The 18705-nt window shown below is 39.2% G+C and overlaps 1 protein-coding gene across 1 annotated transcript in view; it reads left to right on the plus strand.

The window, feature by feature from the left end:
- The window catches only part of LOC124795128 (ATP synthase mitochondrial F1 complex assembly factor 2), a 37061-nt gene that overhangs the window by 5909 nt on the left and 12447 nt on the right, over positions 1–18705 (plus strand). Inside the window, exons 2-3 of the mRNA XM_047258992.1 lie at positions 8177–8367; positions 13076–13186. Coding sequence (XP_047114948.1) covers positions 8177–8367; positions 13076–13186 — 302 coding nt within the window. The remainder of the gene's footprint in view (positions 1–8176; positions 8368–13075; positions 13187–18705) is intronic.

Genomic DNA, 18705 nt, shown 5'->3' on the forward strand with positions numbered 1-18705 from the left:
CAAATCTCATCCAGTGCAGGCAACAATAATCAGTCTTCTCATCTCATCCTGCCCAGTATATCTTCCCTGACCCCTGGTTCTGGTGACTTTTTCATAAATCTCCCTATTTCTTAAATCTTGCTAGCCATTTTCCTTCATCCTTATTCCTTTCCCTTCAACCCTTCTCCCAGGAGCCACTGGCTCCAAAGGGTTGCACATTTACATACATTTTATGTGTGTTTTTTGCTACAGGTGATTGGTGAGTGGATTTTTTTGATCTGTCCCATAACATTATTTTGTTGTTATTTGAATTACTATTTCATATTCAGTCCCCAGTAGACTACACATTCCTTTCAACAGGTCTTGTAACTCTTTCTCACTTTCACAGAGGGTAGCAATGTCATCAGTGAATCATATCATTTATGTCCTTTTACCCTGAATTATAATCCCACATCTGGACCTTTATTTCATATATTTCATTGCTTTTTCAGTATACACGTTGAATGGTAGAATAGAAACGCTGTATCCCTGTCTTCCACACTTTTTAATCCAAGAATTTCCACGTCGGTCTTCCACTCTTTTACGAGTAGTTCACTCTTAGTTCTTGTATGTATTGTATATTAACTATCTTTCTTTATGCAGTGCCCATATTTCTGATGATTTCACCATGTAGGGTGGCCGTGCGGTCTGAGGCGTCTTGCGACGGTTTGCGCAGCCCCCCCCCCCCTCCCCCCCGTTGGAGGTTCCGAGTCGTCCCTCGGACATGGGTGTGTTTGTTGCCCTTAGCATAAGTTAGTTTAAGTTAGATTAAGTAGTGTGTAAGCCTAAGAACAGATGACCTCAGCAGTTTGGTCCTATAGACCTTACCACAAATTTCCATTTTTTTCTGATGATTTCAATCATTGTACTCCACTTTACATTGCTGAACTCTTCTCTAGATAAACAAATCCTATGAAAGTACCAGGAATTATAATTAAAGTGCAACTACTTACAGAGGTCCAGTTGAACTGCAATTATCATATGGCAGTGAAGCTTAGCGAATATGCTAATGAGATAATGTGGAACTGATTTGCTCTGGAAAAAAAAATTTGATTCCAATTTGGCCACTAGGTACAAATCTGGCACTTTATAAGGAGTATCACCAACGGAAATGTCTGAGGAGAGGTCCAGCATCATTAAATGGTTTAAAGATGATGACAATGAAATTGAAACATTGGTGAGTCTGGTGTGGCACCTGGAAGAGGAAGGTGTGCTATTCCAGTATAAATTAGTAATAAGGTTGCCATTGCTGTAACTAATCATGCAGCACATGGCCCGTGTAGTGCTAGTGCATGTGCAGTGTCATGAGAATTGTCCATCTCATGGTTAACAGTACAGAAAATTTTGCTCCCTCTTTTACAGTGGTACCCATAAAAGATCCGTATGGTACAGCAACCGAAATCTCATTTTCCGCAGCAATGTTCTGACTTTGCTCTTCAGCTTCTGACACGGATCAGTTAATAACATGTGGCCAGACAATATTCTGTGAAGTGACCAGGCACATTTTACAGTATAAGGTGCAGTTCATACACAGAACTGCTGAACTTGGGGATTGTTAAACTTTGTGATGTGCTTGAAAAGCCATTCCACTCACTATGTCTGTCTGGTGTGGATTCACAAGCACATTTATTCTCAGCCCACTCTTCTGTGAACAGCATACATCCAGGGGCCTGTCAGGTGCATCTTGATGTCGACACATTATTGAGACCTCCTTCTAGAGCAAGTGATTCTTGCTTTGGAAGAGCGCAACTGTGTGAAAACCATTGTTTCCTTGCAAGATGCCAGATGCATGGCCTGCAAGGTGAAAGGTCACCTGACTTGGAGAGATCTAAAAAAGAAGGGCATTTACCAGGGATGCAAACAGTCTCTTTCTGATCTGATGCCCAGTATACAGGAACATATTGCTCAGGTTCTAATGGAACTGCTACTGGCAACTGTTGATAACATTTTATGGATGCAGCATCTAATAGGCATCTGATGCTCATATTGAACAAAGTGTGTAAGCTGCAGTTTTTAATACAATCATCATTATGCCTTTCTCACTTGTTCGATTTGCTCTGGTCACATTCCTTTCTTAAACCATTACATATGTGAAAATTTCTGTATGTGTTTCGCACATTCACAACACCAGATTTGGACCTGGTGGTCAAAATTGGAACTGTTTGCCTCCCTCCCTCCCAGCATTAGTCCGTTATGAGTTAACGCATTAGTAAACCTACCAAGTTTTGCTGCCATGCAATAATTACAGCCCACACTGGACTTCTGTGAGTAACTGCACTTTAATTATAAACACCTAGTATCTTAACTTTTCTAAGTCTTGCTTCTGTTATCAATTTAAACTTCAGAACTTCCTCTCTCCAGTTAGTTTAGAGTCCCGTGGATCATTTGCACAATAAATCCTAATGATGTGGAACAAGTCCTTTTACATCCACATAACAAATTAATTTATAAATATGGCTAAATGCTAGTGCCTTTCCGTTTCTTGACTCTAAACATACCAATGCATTTTTTATAACACACAGTACCAAGTGTGGGTTTTTTTATGCCCACCATAAAAAATTGAAAAATAAACAAAATTCATTAATCATTGTTGAGTTATATTGAAAACATGCTTTTGAAAGAGATACTGATATGTAAGTAGAACCTAAAATATTGTTTAATACACTCTCAGCAATATCAGCAAACTTTCAACAATGTGTACTGCCAAAGGAGGGTAATTTACACGCACTGTGAAAAAATTCTTTAAAAATGTAAAATTTGTTAATTGCTGTTGAGTATTTAAAGAGATATTGATGTTAAGTAATTTCCCGAACCTGAAAATATTGAATATGACAGTCATTGGGGAAAGTAACATATACCACTAAGACTTAAATTTTTGGGTTAAGTTTAAATGGAAAAAAATCGAAACGTTTGTGGAACCTGGTAGAAGAATTCATTAAAAACAAATTTTTTTCCATAATTTTAAAATATTGAGTAACTGGCTAGATTACAATATTCTCAAAAGGTAGGTACAAAGTAACCCCCTTTGGTATTGTGAAGGTTAAAACCAGTCTGATCACTATACAACAGATCCTTAGTTTTCTGTTCCATTCTTTTGTATATTACTCTGGCAAGCAACTTCGATAGATGAGCTGCCAGTTTTATGTGCTTTGCTTGAAGCCAAAGGCATAGGAAGTAAACAATGGTTCCCAGTGACATCTTCATTGGTGCTTTGTGCAAGGTTAACAGTAACACAACATAAGGTATTACAATAAAGAAGGGTTTTCTGGATGTTGGCCTGGACTTAGTGTGGTGTGTTGCTTGGATGACGCTCAGTGATGCTGCAATGTGGGTGTGGCTGGTGTACAGAGATCGACTCTGTGACATGAGGCATGGATGCCAACCAACATGACTAGCTACATCAGTAACCATATGAGCCGGCATCAGCAGGTGTAGTGCAGCAGGGAAGAGGCACTCAACTGTCAGAGTGTTGCCCAAAATGCAATGATGCTGTGGACCAGCTAGTTGTGATGTAGCTCTGGAGTGATGGATCTGATGAGTCAGCAACACCAACCAGCAGTGGCATCCTGGGATGTGATAATGGCAACAGGCCAGCAAGACAGACGGTAAATGTCTGACAGTTTGGCCACAAGATGTGCCTGATGTAACTTCCCAGAGAGGGAAGCCGTCTGCCTGCTGGTGGCCTCGGCATTGCCTATAAAGGCAAGTGAACTCATATGCGTGTAATCATGTGATTGTGTTCACAGCACTGCCATGGACAGTGCATGTGCAATTATGTGTAGCCATGGGCTGATTAGGGGCTAGCTACAATAGATTGTTTGATGGTTCTCTTTTATATCTACCATTGCTAGCTTCAGGATTGTGCTGATGACTTTCTTCTGAAAACTGTAACCTGAATAATTGTTTGGCTGCCAGTTCTATAAAGATTTTAGAAATTTTGAAGAAATATTTTCCATCCCATCTATCTATCTTGATTGTAAGTCTTTGAAAGCTCAGCCAAAATCTGACTTTATTACTGGATCCTGTATGTCATCCAAATCATCACTAATTTCATCTTCTATCGCTCTAGTTGTTACCGCAGTCCCACCAACAATTCCTTCATCGGAGAGATCCTCAGTGTACTATTTTTCATCTGTCCATTCTCTCCATCTCATTTACCATTCTCAGTGTTGACTCATATTCTTTTAAATTCTCTGAATGTTACTTTTACATTTCTGTATGCAATCTGTCCTCCTTTCCTTTTTTCCTCCCTTCCTTTTCCATTTCTTCACATTCTTACTGCAGCCATTTTGCTTTAGCTTCCTTGCATTTTCTATTGATTTCATTCCCAGGCATATTATGTTCTGGCATCCCCTCTTTTCGTAGGTCGTTTTTGTATTTCTTTTGTTTGTCAATTACTTGAAGTACGTCTTTTCTTTACTCACAGGTTCCTTGTGTTTATCTTTCTTATACCTATATTTACATAACTATGAGGGTAATCCAAAAGTAAGGTCTCCTATTTTTTTATAAGTACATAGACCTGTTTATTTTTACAATGGTTTACATCAGTTTACAGCTTGAACATTTAGCTATTTTTTGACATAATCACCATTTCTGTTGATGCATTTTTGTAGACGCTGTAGCAGTTTTTGTATGCCCATGTCATACCAGCTCGCCACCATGCTGTTCAGCAAGTTATGAACCTCTTTTTTCACCTCGTCATCGGAGCTGAATCGCTTTCCGGCCAAATGTTCTTTTATCTTAGGGAACAGGGGATAGTCACTGGGTGCCAAGTCAGAACTATAGGGTGGGTGGGTGACTATGTTCCACTGAAACTGTTGCAGGAGAGCAGTGATTTGCCGAGTGATGTGTGGGCGAGCGTTGTCATGGAGAATGTGTATGCCCTTGTTCAACATTCCTCTTCTCTGGTTCTGAATTGCCCGTTTGAGTTTTTTCAGAGTCTCATAGTACCTGTCAGCATTGATTGCAGTCCCAGTGGGCATAAAGTCAACCAACAGTACCCCTTTCCGATCCTAAAAGACGGTTGTCATGACTACTGGCAGACTGCAAACACTCTGCACCATTTACAAACATTTTTGACATCCATACATGACTCACCGTACATGGATTTCAATTGGCGCAGTGCCGTTTGCGTTCAAAAACCGAATAACTGTGCGCAATTAGCACTTGGCGGTAACATCCAATGGGAGCTCCATTCTCAACGGCTGCTAAGCCAAGACCGAGCGCCTCAGCTCGGCGTTCGCATGTTTACCCACAGCACGTGAAGCACTCCTCAGAACAGTGTGACCAACTGCCACACAAACAGTTCTGTACTTATAAAAAAAATAGGAGACCTTACTTTTGGGATTACCCTTGTAATTACTGTAATTACTCTTTAGAGATGTCTGTTCCTCCTCAACTGAATTACCTGCTGAGGTATTCGTTATCACAGTATTCTAAATCTTCAAAGAACTTTAGATTTTGCCGCTGCTGAATACTCAAGTATCCTATTTTGTTATATATCCTTCCTGACAATTCTCTTAAACTTCAGTTAACTCTTCATGATTATTAGATTGTAATTTCGATCTATATGTGCTCCTGGGTACACCTCACAATCAAATATATCACATTAGAATCTCTGCCTAACTATCATGTATAGCCTTTTTCATGTATACTTCCTCTTGCGATTTTTGCCAGTGTTCTTGCTATGATTTTATCTGAAATATATTGTAAAACTCAAGGACGTATTTTCTCTCATTGCTATTGTCAAGCCCATATTTTCCCACTAGTCTACCTTCTGTTCCTTCTCCTATAATAGTGTTCCAATCCCCTGTTGTTGTTGTTGTTATTATTATTATTAAATTTCATTTCACTTTACCTGCTTAGTTATACACACATACTGGCTCTACCTTGACGTCTTCTGCTTGTGATGTCAGAACATTTACCGGAACTATAGTTATTTGCATTAGTTTGGTTTTCATTCTGATGAGTCACTGAACTGTGTACAGTAACTTATTCTATGCCCTGCTTTGCTATTCTTAATGATTCCTACTTCTATTGCACCATTTTCTGATGCTGCTGATATTACACATTATTCCTCTGACCAGATATCTTTCCCTTCTTCTCTGGCTGACCTATACATCAGCTACATTGAGACCTTACATTTCACTTTCAGATATTCTCAAATTCAAAATTCTCACATTGCACACTCCAACTTTTAGAATATTACCTATTCTTTGGCTTTTAAATCTTTTGTCATGCTCATATTGCCTTTATCAGTCCCCTTTCTGGAAATGGGAGACTAATGCAGAATCCTTGCCAATGTAGATATCGTTGTGAGACTTTCTGAATTTTAGCCTACATTTCCTTTAAATATGTGTTGTGTCTTTAATGTAGTAGTTCTCATTTCCCTCTGTATCTACATACCATTGATCATTGCTAATTCTTCCACATTTTTAAGGGGAGCTTTACACCTGAGTGATAAGAGGATGCCCTGAACCTCTATCTGCTCCTCATCCCTTTCTGACAAGGCTTTTGGCAGAATGAGGTTGACTCCTTGTAGCGGAATCCTTTGGCCGCCATTCCTGATGATTTCATTATAAAATCTATACTGAGACTGAACCTGGCACCCATGGCCTTTGGATTAACAGTAAAAAACTGATTACCAAATTTATTTATAACTTTTATTTTCTTGTACAGTGGCAATGACACAGGAACTAAACAGCAGTTCTCAGGTGATATCTGCAAGAGTGTGTTGCACAGTGGTTAACAATATGTAACATCTGGTACAGGCTGCTCCAGGAGGCTGCTCAGAGGGCTGCTCCAGGAATAGTCTGAACATGATGTAGTGCTGCGGTGTGGGCATAGCTGGTATCTGGTGATACTCTGTAGGACGCGGCATGCACCTGGTAACTGAAGCTGAGGCAAAAGGGGCGTGACAGGTACAGGTATGGCTGGCAGCATAAGTAACCAGGTGAGCTGATGGTTGCATCAGTTGGCAACAATAGTGATGCTCTGGATGATGGTGGCAGAGGTCTGATGATTGATGCTGCGGCGAGATGGACGTGACTAGTGTCTAGCAAGGCTAGCAACTTCAGTACTCCAATGAACTGGAACGAAGGCAGTCATTGGTGGCCACAGTGAGGCAGTGCTCATTCAGCGGCAGCCACGTGAATGTGGTAAGGCCAACAGCCAGAGAGCATTATCAGCGGCGCCTGGGAGGAAGACATTCAACCTAGTGGGTCATATGGGACTATGTAATGCCAACAGAGTGGTACGGGTGCAGAACCAATGAACTGAGGATGCCATTGGCAGGCATCAAGGACTGTTGGGAGCAATGGATCAACCAATGGCAACTCCTGATAACACAGCGATACTGACAACTGGAGAGATGGACAATGAAGCTCTGACAGATGTGTCAAAAGTAGCTGGAATAATTGCCCGGAGCGAAGAACAACTGCCTGATGGAGGCCTCAACACAGCCTATAAATGCAGGTGTATTGATATGAACATAATGCTGTTATGGATTGTGAGCATTCACGTGTCTATCAATGTGATCGCGGGCAAAGAAAATAGTTGTGTGATCATAACACCATTATAGGTGGTGTGTTTGCAGCGTAGTGGGAAACTGGCACCTCTAATGAGGATAGAGGTATGTCCCAGCTCCTAGACAACGTACAGGTAGTGGGGGTAATGCCGGTAGATGTAGTGTCGTGGTGAGGGGCCGGCTACAATAATAATTGTGTAGAATGTTGTTGTAACATTTTGCCTATCACAATCTCCTCTCAAAGAAAGGAGATAGAGATTTATGTAATATGCAATGCAGCACACAGAATTGTTACAAGTACCATTTCTGACACTATATTAAGTTGCTGAAGCAGAAAAGACAATAAGCTGTAGAGTACTGTTTATAAGAATCCTCTCATGTCATGACAGGCAAAATATGATAAGCCAGCATGTAGATAGTCACCTGTCACTTTAATCACAAGCTTATGAGCAGATTTGTTGTACTGCATTTTAAATGGAGATGGATGGGTATGAGGGGAGGGGTCTGTAGTTCTAATGATATATTTTCGTGTCATTATGATACCAATAATTAAGTGTATAAGCCCTTCTGTCTTTCTTGTATCTAGCTTAGAAATTATAATTTCATTTTTTTATTAATACATTTGTTTTGCAGCTCCAAAACGATTCTACAGGCGGACAGGAATTTTGTTTAATGATGGTCTGTACGAGATTACTCTTGATCAAAGAAAACTGAAGACACCAAAAGGAAATTTGTTCAAAGTATCAAGCGAGCCACTAGCCTTGGCAGTTGCAGCAGAATGGGATGCACAGGCTCCAACAATACAGCAGAGTTCAATGCACTTGGTACTGCATTATGTTTTAATGTTTAGGAATTTAGTGTAGTTTTACCATAGAAATGTGAATTTATGGGTAGAAGAAATCTATTTCAAAATTAACACCAGAGAAAAAGGTCAATTAAAAGAAGTTAAAATATCCAGTGCCACATTCATTAAATAAGATCAGATAAAGGATAACAAGTGTGTCAGAATTTCGTATTGGTGTACACTCTGAGAGAGGACTGTAGAAGTTTGATTTTGAATACTTTTAAGCTTTGGGTTCTTTTTCTTCCTCTTCCTTCTCTTCTTTTTCTTCAAACAGTAGTTGATGTGATATGTTGTAGCTCAATCCTGCATCCGATTTAGATTAAGTTCTCCTCTTCCTTCTTGGTGCCAGTATGGCATTCATTTTCACCTGTATGGAGATCCACTACTGGTTTACAGAATTACAGTGTTTTCGTCTGAGCTCTGAATCTTTAGGTGCTGTCATATGCCCAGTTTTCTTGTCACATGGAAATAACCTCATAAATCTCCGTTATGCGTCTTTGGTGCTTTTGTTTTTCTCTTTCAGGGCTCATTTCTCACTGGAGTATATACTGCTTGTTATGACCATTGTATTGTCAGATTTCAAGACATCATTGAAATATTCAGTCAACGGTCAATGTCTGCGTTATGGCTACATGGTATCTAGCATCTCAGAAACCACAGTTGATTAACTTGTTCAGTGCTACTAGTTCTAAAGATTAAATATCACACTCCAGATCAGATTGTATATCATTCTTGTTTTGTTCAATTTATATCAGAGGGATTGTACAAGGGTGGTACAGGAAATCATTCTCAGTTGGACTTTCCTGGCATTCATATTTAGTGATTTATACGGACAAAGAAAAACCTTCATCTGGATTCGGATTTGAGCCCTGCCTCTGCACCTACATACATACTCGATAAGCCACCAAATGGTGTATGGCGGGTGGTGTTTTGTACCAGTACTAGTCATTTCTTTACCTGTTCCATTTGCAAATAGAGCAAGGGAAAAATACTATCTATATGCCTCCCTACAAGCCCTAGTTTTTTGTATCATATCTTCATGGTTCTTAATTAAATTTTCATTGGTGGCAGTAGAATTGCTCTGCAGTCAGCTTCAAATGCTGGTTCTCTAAATTTTCTCAGTAGTGTTCCATAAAAAGAATGTCTTTTCCCACCAGAGATACCCAAAATCAGTTTGTGAAGCATCTCGGTAATAATGTACCAGTAACAAATGTAGCAGTCCACCTCCAAATTGATTTATGTCTTCCTTGAAGACCTGGTGGGAATCCCAAATGCTCAAGCAATACTCAGGAATGGGCTACACTAGTGTTCTATACATGGTCTCCTTCACATATGACTCACATTTTCCTAAAGTCTCTTGATAAATCATAGTTGACCATTTTCCTTCCCTGCTACCATTCCCAAGTGTTTGCTTTATTTCACATTGTTTTACAGTGTTACACCTAGCTATTAAATCAATCTGACTTTGTCAAGTAGCACACTACTACTGTATTCGAACATTACAATATTGATTTTCCTACTCCTCTGCGTTGATTCAAATTGTTCCACATTAGAGCAAGCTGCCATTCATCACACCAACTAGAAATTTTGTCTTAGTCATACTGTGTCGTCCTACAGTCACTCAATAATGACTCCTTCCTGTACACCAAAGCATCAGCAGCAAACAGTCACAGATTCCTGCACACCCCGTCCATCAGATTGCTTATGTATATAGAGTTTGAGTAGTCCTACCACACTTCCCTGGGGTACATCTGATGAAATCCTTGTCTCTGATGGACACTTGCTGTTGAGGACAATGTACTGGATTCTGTTATTTAAGAATTCTTTGAGCCACTAGTATGTCTGAAAAACCTGTTCCCTATACTTGGACCTTTGTGGGGCACTGTGTCAAATGCTTTCTGGAAATCTAGGAATCTGGAATCTGCTGTTGCCCTTCATCCATGCTTCACAGGATATAGTGTGAGATAAGGCAAAGCTGAGTTTTGCATGATCAAAGCATTCTAAATCTGCACAGGTTTGTGGACAGAACCTTTTCCATCTCAAGGAAATGCATTATTTTCAAAATGAGAATATCATTGAAAATCTTGTAGCTAACCATTGTTACAGATATTGGTCTGTAATTTTGTGGGTCCGTTCTTTTACTCTTCTTATATATAGGAGCACCTGTGCTTTTTACCAGTCGCATGGGACTTTATACGGGCAGAAGATTCACCATAAATGCAAGCCAATTAAGGGGCCAAAGCCATAGAGTACTCTCTGTAAAATCAAATTGCTGTTCCATTCTGACCTGGTGACTCACTTGTTTTCAACCCTTTCAGTTACTTCTCTACTTCAGGGATGCCCATTACTACATCCTTCTTACAGCAGTCTGTACAACGGTCAAACAGTGGTATATTCGTATGGTTCTCCTGCATGAATTATTTCTTAAACATAAAATTAGAACTTTGGCTTTCCGTTTACTGTCTTCTATTACCACACCAGCCTGATAAATAAGTGATTAGGTAGAAGCCTTCATCCAACTTAATGATTTTACAGGGGACCAGAATTTTCTTCGATTCTTGGAAAGATTTTTTGCTAAGATACAATGGTAGTGGTTGTGTATGCTTTGCATGTCGATCTTAATGCATGTCTAATGCCCTACCCCTGTGCTACCTCTCTCAGTATTTTCTTTACATACAGAAACAGTTGTGTATGTGATATAATAATGAAATATGACTTTGTATAATGCATGTTGTATTTATGTCTTTTAAATTATATTGATGGATACCTTACCCCACTTGCCTTTGTCCACTTTGTGCAGATACACTGAAGACAAAGCAGTTGTGCGTCTCAGAACACTTAACTAACTTCGATGGATCATTTTGGTGGTGTATAATTATACAACATGGTGTAGTGGTTAACTCACATCATTCACATTAAGGAATAATAGAGTTAATGTCACCACCTAGCCATTCTGTTCTTCTGAAAGGAAAGCAGTGTATAAAGTTAGCATACTGTGCTTGCACTTATGTTCATTCAATTGCTTACCTTGACATTAAATGGAGCCTGATAAGTGGGACACTTTGAGACTTTTGGCCTCATTAGAACTACTGACAGCCTTGGGGAGAACCAGTCCTGACAAAACTCTACCATCTGGTGAACAAGATGTATGAGACAGGCGAAATACCTTCAGACTTCAAGAAGAATATAATAATTCCAATCCCAAAGAAAGCTGGTGTTGACAAATGTGAAAATTACCGAACTATCAGTCTAATAAGTCACAGCTGCAAAATACTAATGCGAATTCTTCACAGACGAATGGAAAAACTGATAGAAGCCGACCTCGGGGAAGAACAGTTTGGATTCCGTAGAAATGTTGGAACACGTGAGGCAATACTGACCCTACGACTTATCTTAGAAGAAAGATTAAGGAAAGGCAAACCTACGTTTCTAGCATTTGTAGACTTAGAGAAGGCTTTTGACAATGTTGATTGGAATACTCTCTTTCAAATTCTGAAGGTGGCAGGGGTAAAATACAGAGAGCGAAAGGCTATTTATGATTTGTACAGAAAGCAGATGGCAGTTATAAGAGCTGAAGGGTATGAAAAGGAAGCAGTGGTTGGGAAGGGAGTGAGACAGGGTTGTAGCCTATCCCCGATGTTATTCAATCTGTATATTGAGCAAGCAATAGAGGAAACAATAGACAAGTTCAGAATAGGTATTAAAATCCATGGAGAAGAAATAAAAACTTTGAGGTTCGCCGATGACATTGTAATTCTCTCGGAGACAGCAAAGGACTTGGAAGAGCAATTGAACGCAATGGACAGTATCTTGAAAGGAGGGTATAAGATGAACATCAACAAAAGCAAAACGAGGATAATGGAATGTAGTCGAATTAAGTCGGGTGATGCTGAGGGAATTAGATTAGGAAATGAGTTTTGCTATTTGGGGAGCAAAATAACTGATGATGGTCAAAGTAGAGAGGATATAAAATGTAGACTGGCAATGGCAAGGAAAGCGTTTCGGAAGAAGAAAAATTTGTTAACATCGAGTATAGATTATGGATTTAAGCGTCAGGAAGTCATTTCTGAAAGTATTTGTATGGAGTGTAGCTATGTATGGAAGTGAAACGTGGATGATAAATAGTTTAGACAAGAAGAGAACAGAAACTTTCGAAATGTGTTGCTACAGAAGAATGCTGAAGATTAAATGGGTAGGTCACATAACTAATGAGGAGGTATTGAATAGAATTGGGGAGAAGAGGAGCTTGTGGCACAACTTGACTAGAAGAAGGGATCGGTTGGTAGGACATGTTCTGAGACATCGAGGGATCACCAATTTAGTATTGGAGGGCAGCATGGAGGGTAAAAATTGTAGAGGGAGACCAAGAGATGAATACACTAAGCAGATTCAGAAGGATGTAGGCTGCAGTAGGTAGAGGGAAATGAAGAAGCTTGCACAGGATAGAGAAGCATGGAGAGCTGCATCAAACCAGTCTCAGGACTGAAGACCACAACAGTGTATATTTGTTTGGGGTGTTGAGAATATCTGTTTAATTTGTAAGGATAAGTAATTTGGATCCCATTTCTTCTGACGTGTGTTACCTTTACACTTCATAGAAATGAAAGTTTGTGTTTTTGTTATTCATTAGTAATAAAAATTCTCTGAATTACTGGTTTTGATACTGGCAGTATATTATTATTTTTCAGTCAGGTCTCTGCAGCACAGCAATAGACAATCCAGGAAACATCACAAAATATGACTTAGTCCAAAGGATAATTAATTTTTTGGATACAGATACTGTGCTGTGTTTCTCAAGTGTAAGTAAATGTCCTTTGGTTTCTTTCTTTATTTCTTTGTATATTTTTGACATTATAATTCTGCTCAGAAACAAAATTAAAAACGTGTTTTATTATTCACTACATCTGCAGATTCTGTTATTACGGATAATGGAAACATGGTTAATGATATAAGTATAATGCTCGTTGATAAACTATGGAAAGACAAATAGAATATAGCGTTCAACAGCAGTCCATTTTTAATACAGCCTGCAGAATTAACTTCTGACATCTCTGTTAATTTATTCTTTGATTAGTTCCAAGTTACTAAAATGTCTCTTTTCTTAACCATCTATGGCAAATGCCAAACTGGTTCTTTTGAGTGGCCTTAGAGCATTTTGTTTCCTATCCTCTGCTAATACAAGCATAGGCATTGTCTCTAATGAACTTTTTATTGACATGATGTTAAACCCAAATATACCGTCCTTACTTCCTTCCTTATTAAAATATTTTCCCTGTAATAGGATCTGTGAAACATGGATGAACGATTTCACTACACTAAGTAATTGTGAAGTACCTTCATTGGATGTAGATTGCATTACACTTTTCAGTATTTTAGTTCCAAAATTGATTCAAAAATATTTAGTTTCTGTAGTATGGTCATCTGTAGATACTGATGGCGATATAGCCTTAACCTTCAAAGTACAATTTTTATGATTGTAGATTCTGTGCTCCAAATGAAAAATTACCATTGTTACCACCCCACTAGTGGTATCTAACAGCCAACTCAATTACGAATTCAAATCAGCTGCACTGGATTGGCCACTTGAAAACACATCGCTGTAGCCATTGTACCACGTTAACATGAAGATTCAAGAAATTGTAAGAATAACCTTTTACTTACTGCATAAGAATGTTCCATCTGTAGTTACAGAACATCTCTGTGACACTATTTTGTTGTAAATTAAACCGAGAAGAAATTATCTTTACATCCTCGAGAAACAGAGAGGTGTTTTGGGGGGGGGGGGGGGGGATGTTAAGAAGTGGACGAGAATCAACCATATCTACTACACTCCACAAGTCACCATATAGTGTTTGCTTATGGGTATTTCTTGCACCTAATTTCTTTTCTCATTTTCTGTTTCCATTCGTAGAAAAATGTGCAGGAGCTTGGGTGACGGTAATCCTGCATGTGAAAAAAGACTTCTCTGCTTTTACTGCCATTGTCACTCTGAGAGATTATTGATATGTACACTCAGAATTTCAACAATAAACCTGTCTGATAAAAATGTTTCTCTAGTAGCAGCTTTCAATAGCATTGAAAGAGCATCTTCACTTTGCTCTCACCAGCGCTCAACAGACCTGTTGCAAGGTGCACTGCTCTTCTTTAGATAATCTGTATCTGCTGTATTAATGCACAGACTGCCAAGCAGTGGTCAAAACTTAATTGAGCAAGCCATTTGTAAGCTTGCCTTAAAATTTTTGAAGTGCATTTTAATCTGGCATCTGCTTTTCATAACACTAGTTTTATCTGGTCATTGTACTTAAAAATATTTTCATTGTAACAGTTTTCAGTGATTGGTCACCTTTCATGAAGACAAAAAATTATTAATAGTGATATTACCTGTTGCTGAGCTACACTACAGGCTGTCCTCTTGACAAACCCTCTTGGCAGCACCCACTGTGTAACATCAGATCTGCTGAACACAGAGTGTATGTTCACTTGCTTAGTTAGATAAAGCCAAAGCAAAGTATATCTATGATTAGTTTGCTACCATCTTAAACATTAGCTGATATTGGCAAGTGTCTTTTACTATCACAGTGTTTAGTAAAATTATGTTCTTGCACAGTATGTATGTGTGAGATTTAAAACTTTCCTGGCATATACATTATGTCATGAAATTTTGGGCATAACTCTGGTTATAAGTAACTTCCTGCCACAACATTTTCTCGCATAGTTTTCTAGCCAACTTCAGCTGTACACTGAGCTCTCCGATTTAAAACATTCATTATGAGCTGTAAGTGAATGTTGGTGTGCAAGCATTACTTCAGTGCACCTGTTTGTACAGTAAATCTGTGAATAGCTTCCACACCCAAACCTCCAGATCAGTACCAAACATTGTATGTCAATAGAGTATCTACCAAAACTCCAATTTAGTCTATACTATGTGTTGTCATCCAGAAGAATGGGTATAAACATTAATTGAAAGTAACACCAGAATTATAGAACACAGGAAAGACATTTCTGTGAGGAATTAATATGCGTGACTTACGTGGGTGAGTTGGTAGAGCATAAGAATGTTGTACCAAAGATTCCGCATTCAAACCCTACTGATGACAATTTTTTTAACTGTTTACACTTGGTACTGTTATATGGAAGGACATTTTCATGACATGTAAAAAGACTTTTTTAAGTTTGTAGAAATGTTCTTTTGGCAGTCTGCTTTCGCTTCGTTAGCTGAAAGTAGCAAACCTATAGAGTACATTTGTGTAGATAGGTGTGGTGTTCTGTTGGACGTGTGCAAAAGAACAGACACCACTCGTGATGAAGCAGCTAGTGCATTTGTAGTTTCACAGAATAAACAAACCATGGTACAATAGAATAAAGAAACAATTGCATCACATGTGTGGAAGTAGTAGTAGTAGTAGTAGTAGTAGTAGTTATTATTATTATTATTATTATTATTATTAGCAATTATTATGTGTGTACAACAACCGAGATAACTAAAGGTGAGAGAAAGTGTGCTGCATATTCCTACTGGACATAATTGATCAGTGGAATGTGTTGAACATCACAGAAGAGGAAACATTAGATGTCGATGAGTGCACACCTGGGTTCTCTAGCAATGTAGGTGATGAGATACCACAGAAGGAGAAAAGGGCAATGTTTCGCTAAAAAAAAAAAAAAAAAACACGAGAAAGTCTAAATGCTCAGATACTGACTTAATGCCAGAAAGCAGCCAAAACCAATGCAAACATTTAGCACATCGCACAATGTCTGCAATGAAAAACAGATTTTGTGCTAATGTCTTGCATGGTGTATGTTGTATGAATGTAAATGGCAGTGGGTAAGTGGGAAGTTAATATCGTCGAAGCAGAAGTACAAGCATATTACAATGCATGGGATGGAGATCTTCAAACACCGCCTCCAGAAAGGTTGATTTGTTAATGATGTAGACATCAAATTGTGGGTGAAAACAAAAGTGATATAGTTAAATTTCCCAAGAATTGATACCAGTGTTAGTTGAGTCTTGCACTGGAAGCATAAGTCAAATCTTTTGTTACAGTGAAAATGTACCACAACAGAAATTACATCTAGAATACAGTAGAGGACTGGCAACAAGCAGCTTGTGTACTCACGACAGCCTACATAGACGCAAATATAAAAAATGCCAACAATAGTGGATTCAACAAGGAGATGTCTGTGGGCTGCACTCTTCCAACTAGAGGTTCTAAAAATATTGTAAGGGTTGTACAGTACACATTATTCCATTGTTTCTCCAAAGCTGTTTGTTGTCCTTCAAGAGCCTCGTTCTTTGAGTACTCATACACATCAGTCCATGTTCCTAGCACCAGATTTAATCATCCACCCTCACTCCTCTGGCAAAATGACCAAAGAACTGTTCAGGACATTTCTACCAGAAGCGGTAGCGGAACAAATCATTGGAGAGAAACTTATGCCAATACTGGATTCTTACGGGGCCCACAAAGACACTAGTGTTCTTCATGACCTGCATGTACAAAATAACCTGCCTCATGACAAAATCACAATTCACATAATTCCAGCAAACACAACCTCCATTTGTCTACCCCTTGCTCTTCATTTGTTTAGAATGTACAAGCATCTGATTCGTAAAATGCCCGACGCTGCTTGAGATTGTTAAGAAGAGACCAGCGCAACAACAGAATAGTCTTCTTAAGTTGCAGTCCCTCATATACAATCATTTCTGTTCTCCATGCTTCTGTAATTCTCACCATCATGGTTGGATAATGACTGAACTCGTTGATGGACCCAGACCCTGTGAAACTTCAACAAAGCTCTGTTTCAAACACAAGCTTTCATTCTGCAATCTACAGGGTGGATGCACAAGCTTTGTGTATGAAAGTAATTTGCTTCACACACTTCATCATATGCAACCATTATTGCAAAGTCTTCATTCCTGAATGAATGACACTGTGTGTGTGTCTGTGGGGGGAGGGGGGGGGTGTTATTGTTTGCATTAATTTTTTAACATTGTGTAGTTATTATTAACCTTATTATTTTGTTTATTATTATTAATATTTTATTATTATTATTGTTACTACAAGTACTACTCCCACACGTGTGATGCAATTGTTTCTTAATTTTTCTGTTCTAATTGTATATTCTGTGAAACTACAAGTGTAGTCTATAGATTTACTACTTTGAAAGAAATAAAGTGAATGGAAACTGCCAAGAGGACATTGCTGTAAACTCCAAAAAGCCCTTTTACATGCCATAAACATGTTGTCCCATACAACACTTTCGCACATAATACAGTAAAACAAACGTCATCATTGGGGTTTGAACCCAGGACCATTGGTCAGACGACCTAATGCTCTACCAACTCATCCATGGAAGCCATATGTATTAATTACTCACAGATATGCCTTTCCTGTGCTCTGTTGTTACTTTGAATTAAAGTTTGCACACTGGGCGATAGCACATACCTGTAATACAAACTAAATCAGAATTTTGGTTAATACTCTATCAACATACAACTTTTGGTACTGTACTTAGTGTCTGACATTGGAGATTTGGGTGTCAGCATCCTCTATGGTGTGAGCTTGGTTTATCAGTGTAACAACAGTAATGAAGGTAATGACTCTGTGTCGTCATTCTTGTTGTGTGGTTTTATTAAATGAAGAAAATTGATTTGATATTCATAAAGTGAGCTTCCACCAATGAGGGTGCTCAGAACAATGCATAAATTTACAGCAGAAGTGTGTGTATTGTAACACATGCACCAATGGGGTCTTGAGTAGGTGAGCTCCATGTTCTTTCACCTGTATGTCGAAGACTGTGCTGAAATATTGTGACAGGAAGTTACCAACATCCGACAGATCAAGTAAAATTTCATAGTAAAATTTATGTATCAGTGCAGTGGAGTTTCTCCTTGAAAAGCTTCTCGCTGCTGCTGCTGCTGCTGCTGCTGCTGCTGCTGATGATGATAATGATGACCTTTGTATGTAATCTGTATAGAATACTGGCAGCATAGAAGTGTACAAGACAGTCATCTTTAAGAGAGCAGAGGGTGAAGAAACTGCAGAGCGAAAAAGTTGAACTCCATTTGTCTCATCAACACAGTGGCCGGGTGTCTTTCTCTTCCTGCTCCTTCTCTCCGTCCACCCTTCCCCTCTCTCTGCCTCCCACCCACCTGCCCTCCGCCTTCGCCCACCCTCACCCTCTCTCTGCTGCACGTGCGCCTGCCCACCCTCCTTACAACCACCAGCCCCCCTCCTTTCTCCACCTCCTGCCCACCAGCCCTCCTCCTTTCTCTTCCTCCTACCCTCCTCCCCCCCTCTCTGCCTCCCACTCTCCC

Source organism: Schistocerca piceifrons, chromosome 4 (genome assembly GCF_021461385.2).
Source record: "Schistocerca piceifrons isolate TAMUIC-IGC-003096 chromosome 4, iqSchPice1.1, whole genome shotgun sequence".
Classification (NCBI taxonomy): domain Eukaryota; kingdom Metazoa; phylum Arthropoda; class Insecta; order Orthoptera; family Acrididae; genus Schistocerca; species Schistocerca piceifrons.